This window comes from Lepidochelys kempii, chromosome 3 (genome assembly GCF_965140265.1).
Source record: "Lepidochelys kempii isolate rLepKem1 chromosome 3, rLepKem1.hap2, whole genome shotgun sequence".
NCBI classification, from domain to species: Eukaryota; Metazoa; Chordata; order Testudines; family Cheloniidae; genus Lepidochelys; species Lepidochelys kempii.
In genome coordinates, this window is record NC_133258.1 from 206,945,823 (window position 1) to 206,969,719 (window position 23,897).

Below are 23,897 nucleotides of genomic sequence, written 5' to 3' on the forward strand. Positions count from 1 at the left end.
AAAAGCTCAACTTTATTTTTAGGTAAGAAAAAATACTTAGAAGGCATTTCAGTAGAGTTACAGGCCAAGAATTCTCTAGAATATGCCTCCAAGGTTTCCTCTTGCTCAGCTGTTCTTCAAGGTAGATTTGGGGGAAATGTAAACAAAAGATACTTAACCTTACAGAGTCCGGCCACAAAGGCTCCTTTCTGAGCTCATCTATCAAATATGCTCCTGAGTCAAGAGGAGTGGTTGCTAGATGGTTCCTCACATTCAAAGGGCCAGAAACAAGAGACAGAGGTCCAAACACCCATATGCCACATGGTAGCTCATAACCCCACCATGCTAGTTCATGCTTTGGCATTCTCCAATTTGTTAAAGTGATTTTAAAAGCACGGACTGATTTCACTGTTAAGTGTGCATCTGTAAGGAGTTTTCTTGACTGCTTTGCTCCAAACAGTAGTCTGAAAAAGCTTCATCACAACATTTCCAACCAGATATTACTAACCATTTTTGAAGCACACACACACTGCTCTTTAACAAAGATAAGATACAGCCCAGCCCCAAACAGTTCACAATCTAAGACAGAACATATGACAGCACATCAGATAATGGAGGTTTTGGTCAGTCTTTGTTAAGACCAGTGTAGAAAGGATTCATGGGAAAATGGATATCAAAGGAGTATGGAGGAATGCTTAGTGGACAAAAATAAGAGGCTACCCAAGTTTAAGGGAACATGAAAGGCACAAGGGCAAGAGTGGGAAAAGGAAACAAAGGGAGCAACAAGGAAAGAGAATTAAGAGGGACATAGGAAGGGCTGAGGTTTATGTAGAGATCTGAAGATGTGCATAAGGAGTTTGAATTTGATGTGGAAAAAAAAATCAGCAAGTGCAGGGAACTGGGTGTGGTCAGAGCAGCTGGATAGGAGCATTACTCCAGAAGCACTATTTTGTATAGACAAAATAGTCTGACAAGATGGCATGCCTAGAACAGTGGTTCTCCAAATTCTGTACTGGTGACCCCTTTCACACAGCAAGCCTCTGAGTGCGATCCCCCTTATAAATTAAAAACACTTTTAAAACATTTAACACCATTATAAATGCTAGAGGTGAAGTGGGGTTTGGAGGTGGAGGCTGACAGCTCGAGACCCCCCAACTAATAATCTTACAACCCCCTGAGCAGTCACGACCCCCAGTTTGAGAACCCCTGGTCTAGAAGAAGAGATGGGCAATTGGAAAGGAGGGACTGAAGAGAGCAGTGGATTTGCATTAATTTCTTTAATCGGAATTCTGAGGCGTCAATACACACACAGTCATTTATGATATTCGGAGGATGCAGTATGTGTTCAAACACATTTTATAATGTTTTCAAAGATATATGTACCTTAAACGTGAGATCCCCTTCCTGCTGAGCAACAAAATCACCAACTGTGATACATTCTTTAATTGTTGGTTGATCTTCCAATTCATCGTCATCATCCTCTTCTTCATCATTATCACCATCCTCCTCCTCCTCTTCAGCATCTTCCTCCCCACTACTTTCTTCATCCTCCTCCTCCTCTTCCTCATTTTCCTGTTCTGTTTGAGGACTATTTTGACATTTCCCATCTCTGCACAAGACAAACGATACCCCACGTTTACCACAATTTCTTATTTTAATGGGTCACCTCCAGATTATTCTACAACAGATAAATGAGAATTACTTTCCTTATCATTTAGCATCTCCGAAGTTACCTTGCAGCAGGGTTCTCATTCCTGGGTCTCAGCTTCCTAGCACAAGAGGCAGAAATTCCCAAACTCTAAAGGTGTGCAGTGGTCCCTATGGGCAGGGGTTGCAATCCAGCAGATAAACGCCCTTTCCCAACCCCTGATGGTCACATTCTATTTTGGACCTAACCACAACCCATGGAATCTTCTAGTCAGATCCTTCTTGTCTGCAGTCAACAAAACTGCTCCCCACAGGAGCTGTGCATCTTCAGCCTTCACAGTGCCTACCTACTTACAGTATTCTTTTATGTGCCTCTCCCTGCCTTTCAGTCAGGTCTGGCCCTTTTAACGTTTTGGTTTATTTTTCTGACCCCACATTCCTGATCCTCAATTTTCCCTAAGTGCAAAGAGGGCTCCAGCCTCCAGGAACCCCAGAGAAACCTCTTTCCCATGGCACTGCTCCCCAGTTTAGCAACTTGTGCTTTTCTTTGTTCTTGGTGCTAGAACGCTTGGGGCATAAAGAAGAAAGTTTTCTCTGAGGGAATAGGTGAGCAGTGGCCCATGCTTCAATGTCTGGAAGGGGCATACTGTAAAAAGACAAAAATGAAAAGGATATGAATGCTATAGTGACCACATTTCAGAACAGTTGATATGGAATTTTTTGGTATTTTATCTTCAGCTTCTGTCATATGAGAATGAGTCTGTTTCAGCTGTACAAATGAATACATTTTTATAAGAGTATGAAAACAAGCTCTATGGGTATAAAACGCAGCCACCTGTTCCCTAATATTTCTTAACAATAGGCTAATTAAAATGTATTTGCCTGTTTATACTACTTACACATTGTAACCCTTGCTCACATTGTCCTGACTCAGGACTGCAGCAAGTTTCTGTAGCTGCTGAGAGAGTGTTAACAATTGTTTTTCTTCCTCTTCTTTTCTCTGATTATAATTCCCCACAGGAGCAGGCTCATCAGCCTAAGAAAGAAGAATACACCAAACTGCTGAAGGAGTCAAATGACGCTAAACCCTCAATTAAAAAATTGTGGTTTCTAATCATTTATGCCAGAATGCACAAAAGGAGTTAGGCGCTAACTCCTTGTTTTGGCACCACTGTAATGCACAACCCCCCCGCACCACCACCACCAAATCCTGCAGGTGCCTAAATTCACTCAGCACCTAAGTTGTTGCAGTAAAAGTTCCCTAGGCCCCTAAGTTTCCATCTCTGGGCTTGCACAGTACTGCCTCCCTCTAAGCATCTGGGCACCTATCTTCTGCCTAAGCCCCAGAGCAACTCACAAACCAGGGGAAGATAAGTATTCAGCCACCTAAGTCACATGCAGGGCCTGATCCAGTAGGCGTGCTCAGAGGCCACCTACTGGATCAGGCCATTCCACTGAGTTCACATAAAACAGCCAGAGGTGGGCAGGGGAGGGGGGCGGAGAAGGAGGAATATTAGGATTGAATGCATTCAGGCCTTAGCGCTCTCAGCTAATTTTAACTTCTTGTTTGATCAATATGTTCTAGCTTCTTGCCTTGATATCATTTAAGTAACTAAGCATGGGGATGGCCATTTTCCCATTTCCTGTTTAGATAATATCAGCCCTGAAATCTATTACTATAAAGTTTCCTTAATATTTTTCTAGATCTTCCATCTAGCCAAGAGGGGGGTGAAAATCTATATTCTTATTCTTCAATTCCATGATATTTTCCTATTAAAAAACCCACTAGAATATTAAGTAATGTTAAGAAACACTTAAACCACAGAACTTTACATTATAAGGCATACAGAAAAATATATAATTATTTAATATTAGACTAATCCCAAAGGACCTCAGTCAAGATCAGGGCCCAGACAGACTAGCTGCTTTACAAAAAGTCAGGGATGGTGCCTGTCCTGAAGAATTTACAATCTAAGAATATTATCGTTCTCTGAACATTCTGTACAATTTATTTTGGGAAAATAGGAAATGCTTTAACCTCAGAACTTACTTTTTTCAAGTTTTGAAGAACAGATGTATTTTCATCCACTGATTTCTTCAACTCCATACATCTATATTGGAAACAAATGACATAGGTTGTATGATCTCTTCTGATGTATGAACAACTAAAACTGTGTATAGTTTCTGAAACATGTAAGTTAGCCCCCTGATCCTGAAAACACTTATGTACATATGTAACTTTACAAACATGAGTAGTCCCACTTAAGTCAATGGGGCTATTTAGTGCACAAAGTTAAGCATGTAAGTGTTTGCAAGACCTTAGGCAAAGGGGCTTTTCACAGGTGCAAGGACCTGGATTAATCCAGGATCAGGACCTTAGATTTTAAGCTCCTTAGAACAGGGACTTTGCCTTCCTAAACTCTCTGGAACCGTCTATGGTGCTATGTAAATAATAGCATAAGAAACAACAAGTATTTGCCTCGTGGTAGGCTAAAGCCAACATCATCTGACACACAAGCAGAAAGAGATTACAACTTTTTAAAAAACAAAACATTTTTTAAAAGGAGAGCAAGCCACAAGGCATCCATATGTCTTTTTTCACACAATGGAGCCACACACAGAGGTGCCTCAGAACTTTGGCTGGAATCATTTTCACAAGAAGAACGGCATTATAATGAGAGGGAGAAATGATGACTGGACTCAGCACATGGCATTGCAATACATGTGAAATTCATTTACTCAAGCTCTCTTTCCTATGAACAGAGCTACATCTCTCTGCTACAGTTTTGTGCTGCTTTTTCTCCGAGCAAAGTGGTCAATCCACTGCACAGAAGATATACTATGCCTGCCAGGGCTAAGCACCACAAAGTTGAATAGAACACTATCAATTTCAAACTTGTTGTTTTCTCTTGCACGGTATAAACCTGTCAAAAAGACAACATTTTAGCACATCAGAATAAAAGTGCGTTTAAAGGGGTCTCATTGTATTATTAAAAATATTTTGATTCTGTCCTGAGAAAATGAACTCATTTAACAAATATTTTATCTCATATATTTTACCAAAGAGTGCACTGGAAGTGTAGATCCCAGTTCTGCACTGTGTAGCATACAGGCCTGCACCTGCATCGAACCCTGCTGACTCCCATGGGGCTCATGCAGGTGCAGCAATCTGCCTGTGCCCCACACAGCAAGACTGGAGCCTTGCTCTGTTAAATAATAAGAAATAACCTTATACTTGAGCTACAGCCTTCATAGCAGAAATTCTATCCAGCAAGTATCGCATTCCCTGAGCATAAAAAAATATTTTTAAAGTTAAGTAGCATAAGACCTTTTTGAGACCTGTTCATGTCTAAAAGGCTTGATTTTAAATCTTCACTGCATACGTGAATAGTTCTCAATGATGCTTTCTGGTGCGGAGAGTTGAACAGGTTTCTTTCAAAACTATGCAGTTTTGAAAGAAAAAAAATGGTTTTGTGGATGTATAGAAAAACTTTGTTCTACGTTTTAAGCTATATAATTGGCAGAATTGTACTGATGCAGAATGTGATCTGCACAATACTGCAACTAGGGTGTTTATAAGCACACACAAGGTGAAAACGTCAAACACAGCTGTACTACACCATCGTGTCACAGGTGGATTCTCTTCCTTATTTATTTTTAACAGAAAATTAAATGTAAAAGGCTTCTAGTATAGTATTAGTTCACATACAAGAAGTAAAAATATTAAAAATATAAGATTCATGGGGCAACCTTAACTCACTCATACACATACAGTATGCCATATTTAAATCCTTTATTATTTATGTAGTACCAGGGGTGTCCACTAATAGTGCACACAGTCAGGTACTAATTAGGCCACTGAATCCCTGATCCTGCACATACTTCTGCATGTGCTTAACTTTGCTGCTAAGAGTCGTCCTATTGATTTCAGTGGGACTACTCACTGTAGTAAAGTTAAGCACATGCGTAACAGTTTGCAGGATCGGGGCCTAAATGCGTATAATATTTTTGTTTATGCATATGTGGTGTGAGAGAGTTAACATTAACCTCTCATATTTTACCGTTTCCATTGCCTGACTTGGGAGTTCAAATTTGCCACTTCAGAATAGATTTTTATATTTAATGTTTTGATTAACTGAATATTCTAAAATAATTATATTAGGTTCATCAACTGAAGATTCCGATCCATGGATAACAAAGCAAAGGAAAGGAAGAACAGTATATGATCCTCATTTTACAGGTGGGGAAAAGAGGAACAGAGAGGTGAAACAGCTTGACCAAAACTGCATAGGAGGTCAGTGGCAGAACTGGGATTAGAACCCATGTCTCCTGACTCCCAGCTCACTAGTCTACTCTGCCACCCAGTAATTCATTTACATGGGCATCCCTCCACATCCCTGAAGATGAATTTATCAGCAAAATAGATTAGGAAAATTTCTATCAAAACCGGCTACAGCTATCTCTCAGTGGCAAATTGCTTAGCCATGAGATAGCTAATAGAGCATCACACAAATGTTACCGCCACAGCCTAGATTTCAGATACAGCAGTGCGCTTTGTCTCTATGCAGCGTGCACTGTTAGGGTTAATTACCTCTGAAAAAGGTACTTCCTTTTCGCAGGGTCAAGGGCCCCCCTCTCCTTGCTGTCAGAAAGCAGTGCCTCCACCTGCATGGTAAGAGTCCAGCATTCAGACGTGCACAGCAGTGGGCAGACAGGCTCAGTGGCTCAGATATCAAAGTTGTTCCCAACCCCCACCCACAACATCGGGGGCAGACTGGATCCCACCAACCCCACCAGGAGGGGGCACCACTCCCCCTCCACAGAATCCCCCCCCGCCTCTCCAGCAGGGGGCACCGCCCCTCCTGCCCAGACTGGATCCCTCCCCCCGCCCAGACTGGATCCCCCCACCCGCCCAGCAGAGGGCGCTGCTCCCCCCGCCCAGACTGGATCCCCCCACCCGGCCAGCAGAGGGTGCCGCTCCCCCCGCCCAGACTGGATCCCCCCACCCGCCCAGCAGAGGGCGCCGCTCCCCCCGCCCAGCCGAGGGTGCCGTTCCCCTCACCCAGACTGGATCCCTCCACCCGCCCAGCAGAGGGCGCCGCTCCCCCCGCCCAGACTGGATCCACCCGCCCAGCAGAGGGCGCCGCTCCCCCCGCCCAGACCGGATCCCCCCCCACCCGGCCAGGAGAGGGCGCCGCTCCCCCTGCCCAGACTGGATCCCCCCACCTGCCCAGGAGAAGGCGCCGCTCCCCCCGCCCAGCCGAGGGCGCCGTTCCCCTCGCCCAGACTGGATCCCCCCACCCGCCCAGCAGAGGGCGCCGCTCCCCCCGCCCAGACTGGATCCCTCCCCCCGCCCAGCAGAGGGTGCCGCTCCCCCCGCCCAGACTGGATCCCCCCCCACCCGGCCAGCAGAGGGCGCCGCTCCCCCCGCCCAGACTGGATCCCCCCACACCCCACGGGCAGGGGGCACCACTCCCCCCGCCCAGACTGGATCCCTCCCCCCGCCCAGCAGAGGGCGCCGCTCCCCCCGCCCAGACTGGATCCCCCCCACCCGGCCAGCAGAGGGCACCGCTCCCCCCGCCCAGACTGGATCCCCCCCACCCGGCCAGCAGAGGGCGCCGCTCCCCCCACCCAGCCGAGGGCGCCGTTCCCCTCGCCCAGACTGGATCCCTCCCCCCGCCCAGCAGAGGGCGCCGCTCCCCCCGCCCAGACTGGATCCCCCCACACCCCACGGGCAGGGGGCGCCGCTCCCCCCGCCCAGACTGGATCCCCCCCCACACCCCACGGGCAGGGGGCGCCGCTCCCCCCGCCCAGACTGGATCCCCCCGCCCAGACTGGATCCCCCCGCCCAGACTGGATCCCCCCACACCCCACGGGCAGGGGGCGCCGCTCCCCCCGCCCAGACTGGATCCCCCCACACCCCACGGGCAGGGGGCGCCGCTCCCCGCGCTGTAGCTTCGGGGCGGGGGTGCGCGGGACGGGCGGCACCTGCAGCCGCAGCTCGCGGCCCCGCCGCTGAGCCCCCTGCAGCGGGCTGCGGCCCCTCCGCCCGGACATCGCGTCGCTAAGGAGACGAACGCTTTGGACGTCGTCATCGCCGCGCGTCCCGAGCATCGGAGGGCGGGGGAGCCCGCTGCGGAGCCAGAGGCGAACTACGCGTCCCAGCATGCAACGGGGGCTGGCGTGCTTCTCGCGGTCCTGAATCACCGGCAAAGACTACGCATCCCAGCATGCAGTGGGGCCCAAAAGTCGCGCTCCCCTACCCCGGGCCTCGCGGTGGGAGCCCGGGGAGCAGTGCATGCTGGGGGTTGTAGTCTGCGCTGGCCTCGTTCTCCGTCTGCGCGTCCAGGTTCGCTAGAGGCCTGGAGTTGTAACCAGTGGGTGCTGCTGATTGCACCTCCGAGGCGGCTGTGGATGCGCACACGCCAAATACTCCCCCTGGTAACTGACGGGTCAAGGGCAGCAAAGAAAAAGGCTGCTTGAGCAGGTCTAGGGACCGTCGCTGAATAAGGACTGTCGTCCCCCACAGCTATACATTTGACAACACGCCCAGAAATAAACATAAACATCTACATTATCCCCCCAAATCCTACAAAATAAATTCTGCCAAACTTGTTTTTGCTTTTTGTTATTGCCACAGCACTTACGAGCTCCATGCATGGACCAGGCTGGACCTGCTACAAAACGAGTCTGCACAGCAGGGCTGTGTTGCAGGCAGAAATTCTACCCCTGCCCCTGCCCCAGTTCTTCTCTCTCACACCCACTGAGCCATGGAAGAAGCCATTTAATTTTCTTCATAGCCTTTTCACATTAATTTGACATATTCAGAAGATTTTTTTTCTAGCAGGTGATCTACGAGACTGCTTCCCTCTGCACTCTGAACCAGTGGTTCTCAAACTTTTTTTTCAGACCACCTGAAAGGGTCTTGGCGGACATAGGGTGACCAGATAGCAAGCGTGAAACAGCGGGATGGGGTGGGGGGGGGGGGTAATAGAAGCCTATATAAGAAAAAGCCCCAAATATCAAGACTGTCCCTATAAAAACTGGGACATCTGGTCACCCTAGGCAGACAACTTAATAATCTTTCCAAATGTTGTTTGTACTGTTAGTGCTTTGGGTAAAAGCGCTATATAAAAAAACCCCTTAATAAACTTTTTTTGTTCTACAAATAAAAGCACACAACCCATATTTTAATATCAGTAGCCTTATTTCTAATACAATGGATGTGCCCTCTCTCCCCTGCTGCTGCAGCCCCCGAGCTGGGGCTAGGAAGGGGGGGGTCTCTCCCCCGCCACAGCAGCCACAGAACTGAAGCTGGGAAGGAGGCAGCTGCAGCCTTGGAGCTGGGGAAAGTCACCTCTTTCTCTGGCCACCATAGCCCTGCACATCCCACATTTCCCCCCCTCCCGCCTACCTTCTATTCCCCCCAAGGTCACCACTTCACCTTACATGTGCATCTTCTCCAGGGTCCAAGCACCTGATTAGTGGAGCTATGCTTGCACAGCTCCACTAATTAGGTGGGTGGCCCTTCATTCTCTTGTGTGCAGCCACCCAGGCACGCAACTTAGAGGGAACTATCTGCGGATCACCTGAATGAAGCTCACGGACCACAGTTTGAGAACCTCTGCTCTAAACAGCTCATGCACTTAAGTATTTGCTGTTTAATCGTTTTCCAAGTATTAGATAAGGAAATACAGCAGAGATGTACATAAATTAATAGTGTTGTCAAGTTACAACCTGTACTTAAGTGGGAGGAGATCAAACTATGATGTGCACTTTCCACATGAGGGTTTACTGTTTTTATTTAATGATTTTTTAAAAACACTTTTAGGGTTATTCACAAGGCGAAAGAAAAAACTCCTTTGTAATCGTACTAAAATGAGTAGTTACACTGATATATGCAACACCGGATTTAGAAAAACTATGCTGATGTATCCAAAGAATTATTCAAGCCACTATACAGAAATCCCAAATTGTCATGTCTACCATCTCCCATTTTTCTTCCTTTTTACCTTCTCCAGAAATAAATACTACATACACATTAAAAACATAACAAATAATCCACTGCAAAAAAAAATTAAAGCACCCAAGATTTTTTAATAAATATAAGTACAACTGTATTTTAACAGGTCAGTGAGTGCAGACTTTAAGCTAGCACATGAACCATGTCTTCCAATTAATGACATTAAAATACCTCAGCTCAGCTCCATTTGGCACAGGATGCCCACAACTGTATGCCATATCACCACTAAATCAGCCTGATACAGCATTACACAGAAAACTTCTGTAACCAAGTTACATCTCAGCTATAAAGGACACAAGATTTCCAACTTGGGAAAGTCAACATTTCAAGATTCTGAATGGCACTGTAACACAGCAGCTGGGTTCTTTTGTTGACCCACCGTGTTAGAAGGCATTGGAACTCTGATGGGAGATATTAGTTAAAAACCTCTTCATTCATTGTGACAGGTGCACCACATGAACTATTTCTGGGTACAAGTGAAGTGAGAGTGCCCCCTGATCAGAGGGGTCTCTGCCAGTGTTTCCCAAATGGTGGGTCTCAGGAAGATTCTAGATGGCTCACCGTGTCCAGGACCAGGTTTACGCATCACTGGGCCTTGAACTAGGCAAACGTACACTTTACCAGCCAGGTGCAGAGAGGAGGGGATTGGAGAGCGAGGCTATGCCACACTCATCCCACAGTGGTGGCTTCTATCCTGCGGGGCTGGTCCTGGGGATTACAACCAGACACATGGGGTCGCAGAGCCACTCAGGTTTAGCCTGGCTGCCCTCCAAACCTGAGTGGTGCTGTGACACTGTGCACCAGATTATAACACCTGGAGCAGAAAGCTAGGCCTAATGCAGCAGAACAAGAGGCAACTCAATGGGGTAAGTGCAGGGTGGGCCTGCTCTCCAACCCCATTGCCCCCAACTTCCCCTCTGCACTGGGCCAGGATTCAGATTGCAGCACAAAGGCAGAGGGTGCATATATGTAAGAGTGGGTTGCAAAAAGAAGTTAAAATGCAGTTGATGGGTCACTTTAGTAAACTGTTTGGGAATCACTGGTCTAAGTCTCGCCAGTCCTAAGAGAAAAATCCTAAGAACAGCCAAGCTTGGGGAGAAGGCATGGGCAGGAGTCTGGTTTTTTTTCTTTTTGCATTAGCCTATTAATAAAGTCAAAGCTAAGGGCAGGGGATGAATTCTGAACCTACATAGCCTTTAACTATTCTAGCACAATGTGGGATTGGCATCTGCTTATAAACATAAAAGGAGAACAAGACAGAAACACTTCAAAAAAAAAATCTCCTAATCAGTGCATTTTTAGAGGGGAAAGTTGTGCACCTATGAATGGAAGTAACAGAAAGATAGGGATAGCTGACATATGTAGCATGAGGCCCAGCCAAAATTAATCAAAAGAAGTCCCAAGGATTCTAATTCATGATGTCCAGCATTTTTGCTGGAAGTGATGATGTGGAGTATAAAGGGCTGATGTATTCTTAGTTAGAGAATTCTATGTCTAGATCTCTTACCAACTCCATGAATACTTTTGCTGAATTTCAGACAAGAACCCCAGCATTACTGATTTAATACATGAATTTATCTTATCACTGTACACTAGTATGCTTTTGCCTTATCTGTTTGACTGACTCTTCGGGGTTGTATACTTTCAAAGATCTAAAACATTTAACATCAGAATCTTTATGTGTTTTCATTCCCCACTTAACGGACACTTTATTACAAATTACTAGTAAGTAACTTAAATTATATCATTTTTAGTTTATTAAAATATAAGGGTCAAATGTAGCTCAGGACGAGCCTTAAGAGTCACAAAGCAAAACAGACACAAATAACCCTTAAAAACATAATGTGACAGGTTTGCACAGTCATAATGCATATGAATTAATTTAGCTCACCCCATAACATTTTGGTAGATAGGTTATTCTGATACATCTGAAGATAATTTTTGCTGATGTCAGTTTGGGCAAATGAGATTGTATGATACCACAGATGCCTTCTTTTTTAGAATACGGTTGCTTATCAAAGCATTTGTTTTTAAAGTCCATATTTTAAACTGTGTTTAGATACCAATGCAGCAGGAGTCCAATTATTTTCATTCAGTTGTCAGCTTTCATCTGTATAAGGCTGTTAAAAGAAAGTGAAATAAATTACAAATTGCACACAATTTCACGTTTGTTGTTTTTTTTTTTAATTTAAATTGCAAAGGCGCTCAAAACAATGTTCAGTCAGATTATAATGTATCAAAAAGAAAAGAAGAAAATCAGAAGTAAGAGAGATACCAGAAGGGGACGGACAGAACATTGAGTAACCAAAGGGAACAGGACAGAAACAATATTTTATGTCAAAAATATTAAAGTAGAAACACTTAATTAAAAATGTACCCAAAATCATTGATGTTCCCTCAAAATTTCGATAACAAAAAAATTCCATTATTGGACATTTTTAGTGTGAACAAAAATGTTTCCAGATATGTACCAATACAAGCCCATTGTCCCTAACAGCTACTTCTCCTCAGTGTATGCTCACAACCAGAAATCAGCATTTATGCAAGAGCAAAGGTAAATCAATCGATTTACAGCACCATTACAATATTTCAGTTATTAAGAGACAAGTTTGTGAAAATTAAGTTTAGTATATGGTAGTTAAATAGCAAGTCTCAATGCTGTTAGCACTTTAACTGAGTATTTCCAGATTGTCATTTAGATTTATGGACTACAATACAGCAACCTGGACAGTTAGGAATTTAGAGTGGGCTCTAATAAACTATGTTGTAATAATCTAGAATATATGATCTATTTACATTTAATATCTGACCGAGAAAATTTCACTACATTTTGAAGCAGAGGACAGTCAAAGACAGACAAGACTAGGATATATACAGGAGTGCCAGCAGTGCATTCCCATGTCAGGCCACATGGAAACTTGAAAATGGGAGCTCTGGTGCATTTCAAACCCTTGCTGAGAGAAGCAGCTCTGATTTTTCAAATGGTCCCATGTCAGGAACATCTTTGTCCAAATACCAACCCTCCCCTTTCTACCCCCCTACCCCTGCCCCACACAAAAGTGTATCCCCTATCAGAGGTTCACAAAGTTTCAAATACTGGTTTAAGTTTTTTTGGGGAGGGAGAGGTAGATGTATCTATTTTTAAAATCAGACTCCCAACAGAAAACTAGCCTGAACTAGACAGTAACTGAAGTGAGATACAATAGTCTCTCTGTATTCAGTAATACAAAACAAAAAACCACAATGCCCTCCCATATGCAAAGATCAAGTAAAGCAAGTTTTATATATGGGAGAAGTGTAGGGTTGGAGGGAAACAATCCTTCCCCCCAGGAGGCTGAAGTTGATTCATTATTCCTGGTTCCTCTTACGTGGTACCAGTTCCTTACCGTATGGTTACGTAGTTCCTTATTCAAAGGTCAAAATTACCTTAAAAATATATCAATGTACGATTACATTTTTAGAAATGCCATCAAGTTAGCATGATTGGGTGTGATAAAAAATTCCTAATTACTTCATTATTTATGAATTAAATAATTAAGGCACTGGGTTTTGACTGGCTGTATGTGACAAAATTAGTCTCAAATCACCCGATGTGACTCATCCCTGCTGCCATTGGACTGTTTTGAAGTAGTTGGGACATGCCATTCATCAACCTGATGCTTAGTTTCTGGACAGTATGCTCTGAAACATCATGCCCTCACTCCACTTCCATAGGGTACTTATGGCTTAAATAAGGAACTGTGTTTTTAATTCACTGTACATGACAAAACGTGTCTCCAGTCACCCAACAGATACATCCCTGCGACTGTTAGACTGTTGTGAAGGAGCAGGAACGTGCCATTCCCTACCCAAAAAGTTGTTCTTCTGCAATATGCTTCCTCACAACATTTCCCCCTTCCACTTTCATATTGCAGATAGGGCTTGAATAAGGAACTGTATGTGACAGATAAGTCTCAGGTCTGGTGATAACTGGGCCGACAAATTTACCTTTATTGTTAGCTCAACTGCGAGAAGTTAGTGAAAGTTTGTAAGATCTCACAATAACCTATAACAATAAATATTGATGGGAAAAGATGCAAAAAGAAGACAACAATTAAATTAGTCCAAACAAAGCCTACTAATATAATTCAAGGACTGCGTTAAGATCATTCCTGGTAAACAAAAACCATGTGGAACCAGAAATCAGTGGACCAAAATTCATATGTCAAAAATTAGACCTAACTGGTAAACAAAACAATGAGGGTTTGGGCTATTAGGGGGTGATAAAAAAAAAAGAAAAAAGCTTCTTGATTTCCCTACCAAAGTAACAGCTATCTGCCAGCTACCACTGCCACAAGCTTTACTATCACAGCTGCCTCTCCCACCATCTCCCGGGATTCTACTGTAACACTGTTGGGGCCTTCATCATCCTGATCCTGAGATATGTCCTGACCAGACTGAGACAAAAAGTGGGACTGAGATCACATTGCCACAGGCATTGGCTCTGGCTAAATCCCAAAACATCAACTGGAAAACTGTCTCCCCTCCCACGTCCTTTTCCTTTCCCACCTTATTTCTTCTCTTCTTCCTGTTCCTCTCTTTTTCCTTCTTCCTGTTCCTCTCTTTTTCCTTCTATCTAATAAGAGCTTGGCTTAGCCACCTAAGACTATGTACAGTAGAACCTCAGAGTTACGAACACACCTCATTTGGAGCCAGAAATACGCAATCAGGCAACAGCAGAGAGACACACACGAAAAAGCAAATACAGTATAGTACTGTGTTAAACATAAATTATTAAAAAAGGGAAAGTTATTAAAAAAATATTTGACAAGGTCAGGAAACTTTCTGTACTTGTTTCATTTAAATTAAGATGGTTAAAAGCAGCATTTTTCTTCTGCATAGTAGCTTCAAAGCTGTATGAAGTGAATGTTCTGTTGTAAACTTTTGAAAGAACAACCATAATGTCTTGTTCAGAGTTATGAACATTTCAGACTTACAAACAACCTCCATTCCCAAGGCGTTCCTAACACTGAGGTTTTCCTGTATTTTGCCACACTGTTGTAAGCCTGTTACCAGAAAGAGGCAGCTAAAAGCAATGCCTTCACCCCAATACCCATACAAGTTTGCTAGGGTCTCGGAGTGGCTGGTAATTGTGATCAGCCCCTTATTCAAGAAAAAATCCGAGACATTTAAAAACAAACTCTTTGCATGACAAATTGTGAGTGTTTACAGGTAGTAAAAAGAACAGGAGGACTTGTGGCACCTTAGAAACTAACCAATTTATCTGAGCATGAGCTTTCGTGAGCTACAGCTCACTTCATCAGATGCATCCTTTTCTTTTCGCAAATACAGACTAACACGGCTGCTACTCTGAAACCTACAGATAGTAAATTATTCCCTGGTATTCGGACATGAGAACAAGAGGACCATCTCCAGGAAACTGGCTCCCGAAGAAGAGGGCTTTGACACTGAGGGACCAACAGAAATACGGGATACATCATGGTTTTGGTAATTAAATATTCATGGTAAATAGGCCCAATGGCCTGTGATGGGTTTTTAGATGAGGTAAGATCCAAGTCACCCGGGAAAGAATTTTCTGTAGTATCTGGCTGATGAATCTTGCCCATATGCTCAGGGTTTAGCTGATCGCCATATTTGGGGTCGGGAAGGAATTTTCCTCCAGGGCAGATTGGAAGGCCCTGGAGGTTTTTCGCCTTCCTCTGTAGCATGGGGCACGGGTCACTTGCTGGAGGATTCTCTGCTCCTTGAGGTCTTCAAACTACAATTTGAGGACTTCAATAGCACAGAGATAGGTGTGAGGTCTTTTTTAGGAGTGGTGGGTGAAATTCTGTGGCCTGCATTGTGCAGGAGGTCAGACTAGATGATCATAATGGTCCCTTCTGACCTAAATATCTATGAATCTATGAATCTACACTGCAAAGAAAACCATGCAACAGCGAGCCCCAGAGCCCGGGGTCAAGTGACTTGGGATCACGGGACAGGGCTACCAGCAGCAGCGTGGCCATGCAGCTCAGGCTGGCGCCTGGGCTCGGAAACCCAGAGGGGGGGTACAGTCTCGGAGCTGGGGCAGGAACCTCGACGGCGTTACTTTTAGCCCTATACAAGCCCTAGCGAGGGGATCCCAAAGCCGAGACTGTTGGGTTTTGGCCCTGCAGACGGGCCGCCCTCCGGCCCGGATCTGCGCTCGCTTCCACCAGCGCTTCCCTTCGCTTCCCGCTGAGTTGGGGGGTGCCCCACCCGTCGGAGGCTGGCCGCGTTTACACTAGCGAGAGCGGCATGCGGACCGTGTTCACACCCGCCCCGGGACACGGGCCGGTCACCCCCGGGGCCCCGCCCCCAGCCAGCACCGCTCCGCCCGCCCCCGGGCCGCCCAAGGTCACGGCCCCGCCGCCCCCGCCGCACCCCGCTCAGGCCACGTCCAGCTTCTTCTGCGTGGCCTCCAGCAGAGCCTGCAGCCGCCGCTGCCTCCAGGCCAGGAAGCGCCTGCGCACGCGGTGGGCCTGCCAGCCCACCAGCACGCCCGAGGCGAAGGCCAGCGCCAGCGCCAGCTGCACCGGCCGCTCCCGCAGCGCCTCAGAGCCCGCCGCCATGCTCCTACGGCGGCCCCGCGCGCCCAAACTGCCGCGGCGCGCGCTCCGTGCCTCTCCCAGGCGCCGGCGCGCGCCTGCCTGTCGAGTCCCGCGCGCCGCCACGTGGCAGGAGCGGCTCGTGCGCACGATCCGCCCGGACGGTCCCGTGCGGCCAGCCCCAAGCTCGGGCCGAGGTGGCTCGTGTGCATGGTGGGGCGGGGGGACACAGCCAGGCAAGCGCTGCAGGCAGGTTGGGATCTGGCCGCTGCTGGGGCTTTTGCTGTGTGGGAGAGGATGCCCTTTTGGGCGGGGGGGGGGGGGAAGGGACTTGGAAATCTGGGGCTGTGCGGGGTTGTGTTGAATGTCTTGCTGCCCACCCTTCCCTTCCTTGGGAGCAACTTGCACCCTGCTCCTAGGCCCTTGCAGGGCAATGGAGCAAGTTAGGGCTCTTAGTGCTGTTGTATCAGGCTCTCTGCAAATTCAGGCAGACACCACTGCATCCGTTCCACCGGAGTCACGCTTTCAGACATGGGAGCTAGAAAGATAAATTTTTAAAACCAAAATGTTTGTTTCATCCCTGTTTTCAAACCAAAAAAGCAGACCAATGATTCTTGGTCCATCAAGACCACCCATTTAACACATAACTAAATCTGGATTACTTCAGAGGTGAGCATTCCTTCATTGTGTCAGACTTCCCTTTTCCTTTAGATAGGACATGCAAGGTGAAGGCAATTGCTTTCTAGCTGGCTGTTGCTTGGTCCACCTAAGAAACGTGGTGGGCCAGATTCTCCATTGGCGTAACTCCAGTGGGTGTAATGGAGTTGCATCAGCAGGTAATCTGTTTTAATGTCTGCAGAGGATTAGATCAACACCTATGATTGATGGGATGCAGCTGTCATTTTTGATATGACAGTTTCACAGTGTAAGATTCTTGTTAGATTCAAGGCTGCTGTTGGATCCAAGGATGCTCAAACAAGCTGGGGCATGGCCCAAAGCACATTTTCTAACATTTTCTCATAGGCTGTGCATTTGCCTTGTCTATTTAGAATTTAAACCTTGGTGGCAGGGACTATGTGTTTGTATAGCATCTAGCACATTTTGGGTGCTGCAGCAATGTAATATATGTAATATATATACATTTTCTGCACTGTCAGGTTCTCCTGCAATACCTACTTCCACGTCACCAGTATCAGCACCCTATCTCTGTAATATCTGAGCACATCATACACATTAATGAACTTACTCTTGTCAGGGCAGGGCAGTGCTATTAACCCCCTTTTACAGAAGGCGAAACTGAGGCAGAAAGCGAGCAAAGTGACTTGCCCAAGGTCACACAGGGTGTCTATGGCAGAGCCAGGAATAAAGTTCTGATTTCCTGAGACCCAGTCCAGTGCCTTCACCACGAGGCCTTGGGCCTCTCTGCCTAGGGCTAAGCATTAAGCCCACATCTACCCAAAAATGTAAATGATGGTCCGTTCCTGTCACATGGAACAGAAAGAGTGTACAGGAACTGGGTGCTCATCCCAAAAGGGATTGCACAGGAATAGCAATAAGGCTAATTATCCATTGGCATAATTTACCAAGGGTCCTGGTGGATTCTCCATCACTGGTCATTTTTAAATCCAAGCTGGATGTTTCTCTGAAAGATATGCTCTAGTTCAAAATGAATTATTTTGGGGGAGTTCTATTGCCAGTGTTATACTAGATGATGTCAGACTAAATGATCACAAGGGTCCCTTCTGGCCTTGAAATCTATTAAATAAGCCAACTCTAAAAGGAGCAGAGAATAGCAAGCTGGCCAGTGAGGACAAAATGAGATTGCTAAGGAGAGAGTGCAAGAGTAGCATAATGTTGCTAAGGAGAGAGTGCAAGAGTAGCGTAATAAGAACGCTATTACCAATTTTAAAAAGTAAACCACTAGAAATAACCTCACATCACTTTTTGCAAGAGTAAGAATGATAATTTGGATGTCCTGGCCAAATTCCAACTCAAGTAATTACCCTCTGCTCAACGTAAGGGTCTGATCCTCTAGCTGTTTGACACTTGGAATTTCCACTATGGTGAACAGGAATCAACCAATAGCTCTAACAATATCTTTCTGTTTTTCTGAGTTGCAGTTGGGCAATATGCTCTCACACCTCTTCACAGTGTCACAGAAACTCACACTGACATCCATGGGGGATGGATTGGGCCTAAAACGAGACAACAAAAATAGTTAATAGCGTTGCTTCACTTTCTTCAGATACTCCGTGCCTGAGTTTTCAAGGAGATTTAACTGTAAGGAGAAACTGAAGAGAGAGTAGCAGGGATAATAGCAAAGTGCTTTTGAGCTCGAGGGATCAAAAGTAAGCCAGAATTTCAAACTAAGATAATTTTGTGATCTGTAACTCAGATTGATAACATTTCTTCTCACTTTATGGAAGTATTCTTTATAAACTTTCAGAGTAAACGTGACAATTTTCAGGCCAAATCTTCTGAACCAAAGTTGTAGGAGATCAAAAAATGGGTTTGATGATGGAAGCTGGCTATAACCTTGAGTATAGAGAGTCTGGCACTTCTCCATAATACCAGACCTCTCCAGACTGCTGAATCCAGACACTCCCAAACTCTGGGGAAGTTCAGATTTGTTTTCCAACTTTGCGGCTTGGACACATCTCTTAGCTAAATATTGTCAAAAGCGGGAAGGGAGAAGCCTATTGAGGCATAATGAGCAATTCACTCAATTCAGTTATCTAAAAAGTGTTTCATTTTATTTTGCATTTACTACATATCTGACCCTATATTATCTCTGTCCCTGCATAGATAAATGCTTTCTCAGCAGACCAAAAGCATAGACTGCTTATGGAAATACCAAACAATCACATAGAAACAGGAGGGAGGGAAACCTCTAACTGCAAGCTGAGCTTCCTTTTCCTTTCTGCTGACACCACACTGGCAGAGGGGCCTTCTGAAGAGGAAGGGAGAGCTGAGAGCAGGAACTGATTAAGCCTGAATGTGAACCAGATTTACCACAAACCCAAGGCGGCAAATCCACGCATGCATTTCCTCTGGATTTGGTGGAGTCAATATAAATAACACCAACAATTTAGGTGACAATTATGGTTGCATCAGGACACACTCCAATGACCCACACCATCTGATTTCCATGCTTTTAAGGTTAATCATAGAGTCAGAGGTTAAAGCCAGAAGGGACCACAGATCATCTTGCCTGACCTCCTGCACATCCTAAACCCCACCCAGTTACCCGTATAGTGAGCACAATAACCTAGATTTCACAAAAGTATTACAGCCCTCCAGAGACTAAACTACTGTGTGCCACAGGCAGAGAATAGGTTGGACTGAGGTGCCCAAGCCACCAGTGCCCAAGCCACTGCAATGCCAGGGAATTGATTTAGTGAGATATACTTAGGAGAAATTGATCTGTATTCCTTGCCACCTTTACATCACCTATAATGCTATTGATAATACACTCCAATATAAGGCTGTCACTTCTGTCTCCAACAGATACTGAAAAGCAATACATATCCAAACTTCATCAAGCTTGCAGTCTAAATGCAAAACCTTAATGGTGACCTGATGCACTCTCCTCATATCAACAGATTAGCACCTCTGACCACCACACAGTCCATGCACGTGGGAAGTTTCATAGGTTTATAGATTAAGGCCAGAAAGCACAAAGTATGATAATTCAGTCTGACTGTTTGCATAACACAGCCCACAGAATTTCAGCCAGTAATTCCCGCATCAAGCCCATAATTTCTGTTTGAGCTATAGCCTGTCTTTTAGAAAGAAGAAAAGGAGTACTTGTGGCACCTTAGAGACGAACCAATTTACTTGAGCATGAGCTTTCGTGAGCTACAGCTCACTTCATCGGATGCATACCGTGGAAACTGCAGCAGACATTATATACACATAGAGATCATGAAACAATACCTCCTCCCACCCCACTGTCCTGCTGGTAATAGCTTATCTACTTCATCGGATGCATACCGTGGAAACTGCAGCAGACATTATATACACATAGAGATCATGAAACAATACCTCCTCCCACCCCACTGTCCTGCTGGTAATAACTGGGTGGGAGGAGGTATTGTTTCATGATCTCTATGTGTATATAATGTCTGCTGCAGTTTCCACGGTATGCATCCGATGAAGTGAGCTGTAGCTCACGAAAGCTCTTGCTCAAGTAAATTGGTTCGTCTCTAAGGTGCCACAAGTACTCCTTTTTGCGAATACAGACTAACACGGCTGTTACTCTGAAACCTGTCTTTTAGAAAGATATCCAGTGTTGATTTAAGGACTCCAAGGGACTGAGAATCCATCATATCCCTTGGGAAGTTCTAATGGTTTAATTACTGTCACTGTTAGATGTTTGTCCCATGTTTCTACTCTGAATTTGTCTCGCATCAACTTCCAGCCACGGAACCTCATTATATCTTTTCCTCTAGATTCAAGAGTACTCTGATACCCAATTTCTGCTCCCATTAAGGTCCTAATAGATCATGATCAAGTCACCTCTTAACCTTCTCTTGGATAAACTAAATAAATTGAGCTCTTTTAGTCTGTCACTGTAAGACAAGTTTCCCAGACCTCAGATTATTTCTTGTAGCATTTATATAGTGGCATTATGATATTTTCTATCTTATCTTTTCCTTTCCTTGTGGTTCCTCACACTGTTAGCTTTTCTGATTGCCGCTGCACATTGAGGAGATGTTTTCAAAGAACTATCCATGATGATTCCAAGATGTTTTTCTTGACTGATAACAGCTAATTTAGACCTCATCATTTTGTATGTATAGTTGGAATTGTTTTTTCCAATGCGCATAACTTTGCAATTATCAATACTGAATTTCATCTCCCATTTCATTGCCCAGTCACCCAGTTTAGTTAGATCCCTTTGTACCTCTTTTCAGTCAGCTTTGAACTTAACTATCTTGAGTTATTTAGTATTATCTGCAAGCTTTACCACCTCACTGTTTACCCCTTTCCAGATCATTTACGAATATGTTCAACAGCACAGGTCCCAGTACAGATCCTTGGGGGACCCTGCTATTCACCACTTTCCATTGTGAAAACTGACCATTTACTCCTACCCTTTGTTTCCTATCTTTGAAGCAGTTACTGATCCATGAGAGGGCCTTCCATCTTATCCCAGGACTGCTTACTCTTCTGAAGAGCCTTTGGTATGAGAGCTTGTCAGAGGCATTCTGAAAGTCCAAATACACTACATCCACTGGATCAGCCTTGTCCACATGCTTGTTGTCATCCTCAAAGAATTCTAATAGAAGAGGTGAAGCGTGATTTCCATTTACAAAAGCCATGTTGACTCTTCCCCAACTTACCATGTCCATCTATGTATGTGACAATTCTATCCTCTACTATAGTTTCAATCAGTTGCCTAGTACTGAAGGAAGGCTTACCGGCTTGTAATTGCCAGGATCGCACCTGTACAAAATTTATATCCACGTCCAATCTGCGATCCACAAACAGGGTCCGCGAATATAAAGCGAATAGCTGCAGATTTGCAGGGCTCTACACATCTGGCGCCTTTTTTCAAAAATACAGATACATACAGCGAGTTCATAGTATCAAGCAGAATTCATAATTTATAGATAGACAGACTTCTCAGATCATCACACCGATACACGTTCAAGTATTCCTCCTTATTGTCCTTAACTCTACTGGACGCAGATTTTTCAGTGATACATTTAGCTTCCCTATCACTGTCTGCATTTCATAACTCCTAATTGATCATAATTTCCCCTTTTTTCCCCATTTCATAAAAAGTTAATTCCTAGACAGTGGGGTCTAGTGGATAAAGTGCTGGACTGTGACTCAGGAGACCTAAGCCCAGCTTTGTCACTGATCTTGGGCAAGTCACTGCATCTCCCTGTGCCTTAACTTCCCCATCTGTAAAATGTAAAGTGCTTTGAAATCTACTGATGAAAAGCACTATGTAGGAGATAGGAGTTATTATTATTATTATTATTTACATTTCTGTCTTAACATTGCTGATGCCTTTTAAGTTTTGTGTGTGCGTTCGATGAAGTTGTGCAACCCTGAAGCTGCTCCTACTTAAGGGTCAGCCAGCACCACAAAGTCCCCACAGCTCCAGCACAGTTGACAATGGGCCTATTTGAACACATATGGCAGGATGTTTCCTGGTATTAGTGTGTGTTGCCTTGCCTTCGTGTTTGACTCTGTGTATGTGTTGTGAGGGGAGTGAGAGAATAATTTGTGTTTTGTTGTGTGTGGGTGCTTGTTCTGTATGTGACTGTGTCCTTATCTGGGTGTGAGAGTTTGCTCTGTGTGTGTTTCCTCTCTGTTGTTCAAGGTGATTAGGTGGATCGTTGTGTAAGGGTATGTTGTCTTTCTTGTGCCCATGTCAGTATAAGCCTCCTTCTTCCTGTCTGCCTGTCCCTGGCTCTCCCCGAGCCTCCGTGTCTATCCCTGGCTCATCTCTGCCTGTCCATCGACTTCTCTTCCCCTCAACAAGCATTTAGTCTCTGTCCTGACCCTGACTGGGATCACCTGTCTGACCATGGCTGCCAGTGCCCCCCTATCTGTCTGTCCAGCCGCTCCTGGCCGTCCCTGGGTGGCCCTTGTCTGTCTGTCTGGCCCTGGCTGAGCTCCTCCCTCGGCTCTCCCCCATCTGTCTATCCCCTGTACCTGGCTGAACTTCCCTTTCCCTGTTTGTTGTCAGTCTGTCTGTGCCTTGTCCGTCTGTCCCGGTCTGCAACACCCCCCGCCCCCCGAGTCTGTCTGTCTCTGCCTGGCCAGAATCCCCCCCCCAGTCTGTCTGTCTGTCCCGGGCTCCCCCTTTCTGTCCGCCTGTCCCTGTCTGCCATTCCCCCACCCAGTCTGTCTGTCTGTGCCTGGCCAGAATACTCCCCCCCCTGTCTGTCTGTCCCGGGCTCCCCCTTTCTGTCCGCCTGTCCCTGTCTGCCATCCCCCCACCCAGTCTGTCTGTCTGTGCCTGGCCAGAATACTCCCCGCCCCGTCTGTCTGTCTGTCTGTCCCGGGCTCCCCCTTTCTGTCCGCCTGTCCCTGTCTGCCATCCCCCCCCCCAGTCTGTCTGTCTGTGCCTGGCCAGAATACTCCCCTCCCCCGTCTGTCTGTCTGTCCGTCTGTCCCGGGCCAGGCTCCCCCTTTCTGTCCGTCTGTCCCTGGCTGCCATTCCCCCCCCCCCAGTCTGTCTGTCTGTGCCTGGCCAGAATACTCCCCCCCCGTCTCTCTGTCTGTCCCGGGCTCCCCCTTTCTGTCCGTCTGTCCCTGGCTGCCATCCCCCCACCCAGTCTGTCTGTCTGTGCCTGGCCAGAATACTCCCCCGCCCCCGTCTGTCTGTCTGTCTGTCCCGGGCCGGGCTCCCCCTTTCTGTCCGTCTGTCCCTGGCTGCCATCCCCCCCCCCAGTCTGTCTGTCTGTGCCTGGCCAGAATACTCCCCCCCCCCAGTCTGTCTGTCTGTCTGTCCCGGGCTCCCCCTGTCTGTCCCTGGCTGCCATCCCCCCCCCCAGTCTGTCTGTCTGTGCCTGGCCAGAATACTCCCCCCCCCCAGTCTGTCTGTCTGTCTGTCCCGGGCTCCCCCTGTCTGTCCCTGTCTGCCATCCCCCCACCCAGTCTGTCTGTCTGTGCCTGGCCAGAATACTCCCCCCCCCCAGTCTGTCTGTCTGTCTGTCCCG

At 46.1% G+C, this 23,897-nt stretch overlaps 2 protein-coding genes across 4 annotated transcripts in view; both read right to left on the bottom strand.

Moving 5' to 3' along the window:
- The window catches only part of NPHP1 (nephrocystin 1), a 37,115-nt gene extending 29,365 nt beyond the window's left edge, over positions 1 to 7,750 (bottom strand). For all 3 annotated transcript variants that reach the window (XM_073339799.1, XM_073339800.1, XM_073339798.1), the window contains exons 1-5: positions 7,615 to 7,750; positions 6,218 to 6,291; positions 3,677 to 3,737; positions 2,526 to 2,662; positions 1,363 to 1,588 (exon numbers count right to left, since the gene is read on the bottom strand). In XM_073339799.1, coding sequence (XP_073195900.1) covers positions 1,363 to 1,588; positions 2,526 to 2,662; positions 3,677 to 3,737; positions 6,218 to 6,291; positions 7,615 to 7,740 — 624 coding nt within the window. In that variant the 5' untranslated portion in view covers positions 7,741 to 7,750. The remainder of the gene's footprint in view (positions 1 to 1,362; positions 1,589 to 2,525; positions 2,663 to 3,676; positions 3,738 to 6,217; positions 6,292 to 7,614) is intronic.
- Positions 7,751 to 9,703: 1,953 nt separating this feature from the next.
- On the bottom strand, positions 9,704 to 16,286 carry MTLN (mitoregulin). The gene is made up of 2 exons (XM_073339807.1): positions 16,052 to 16,286; positions 9,704 to 11,769 (listed from the first exon to the last, which is right to left on the bottom strand). The coding sequence occupies exon 1, from the start codon at positions 16,237 to 16,239 to the stop codon at positions 16,057 to 16,059; it is 183 nt and encodes a 60-aa protein (XP_073195908.1). The 5' UTR covers positions 16,240 to 16,286; the 3' UTR covers positions 9,704 to 11,769; positions 16,052 to 16,056.
- Between the last annotated feature and the right edge of the window lie 7,611 nt (positions 16,287 to 23,897).

Bases quoted from the DNA above. Each gene is read 5' to 3' on its own strand.
- MTLN (XM_073339807.1), bottom strand. From the start codon at position 16,239: ATGGCGGCGGGCTCTGAGGCGCTGCGGGAGCGGCCGGTGCAGCTGGCG.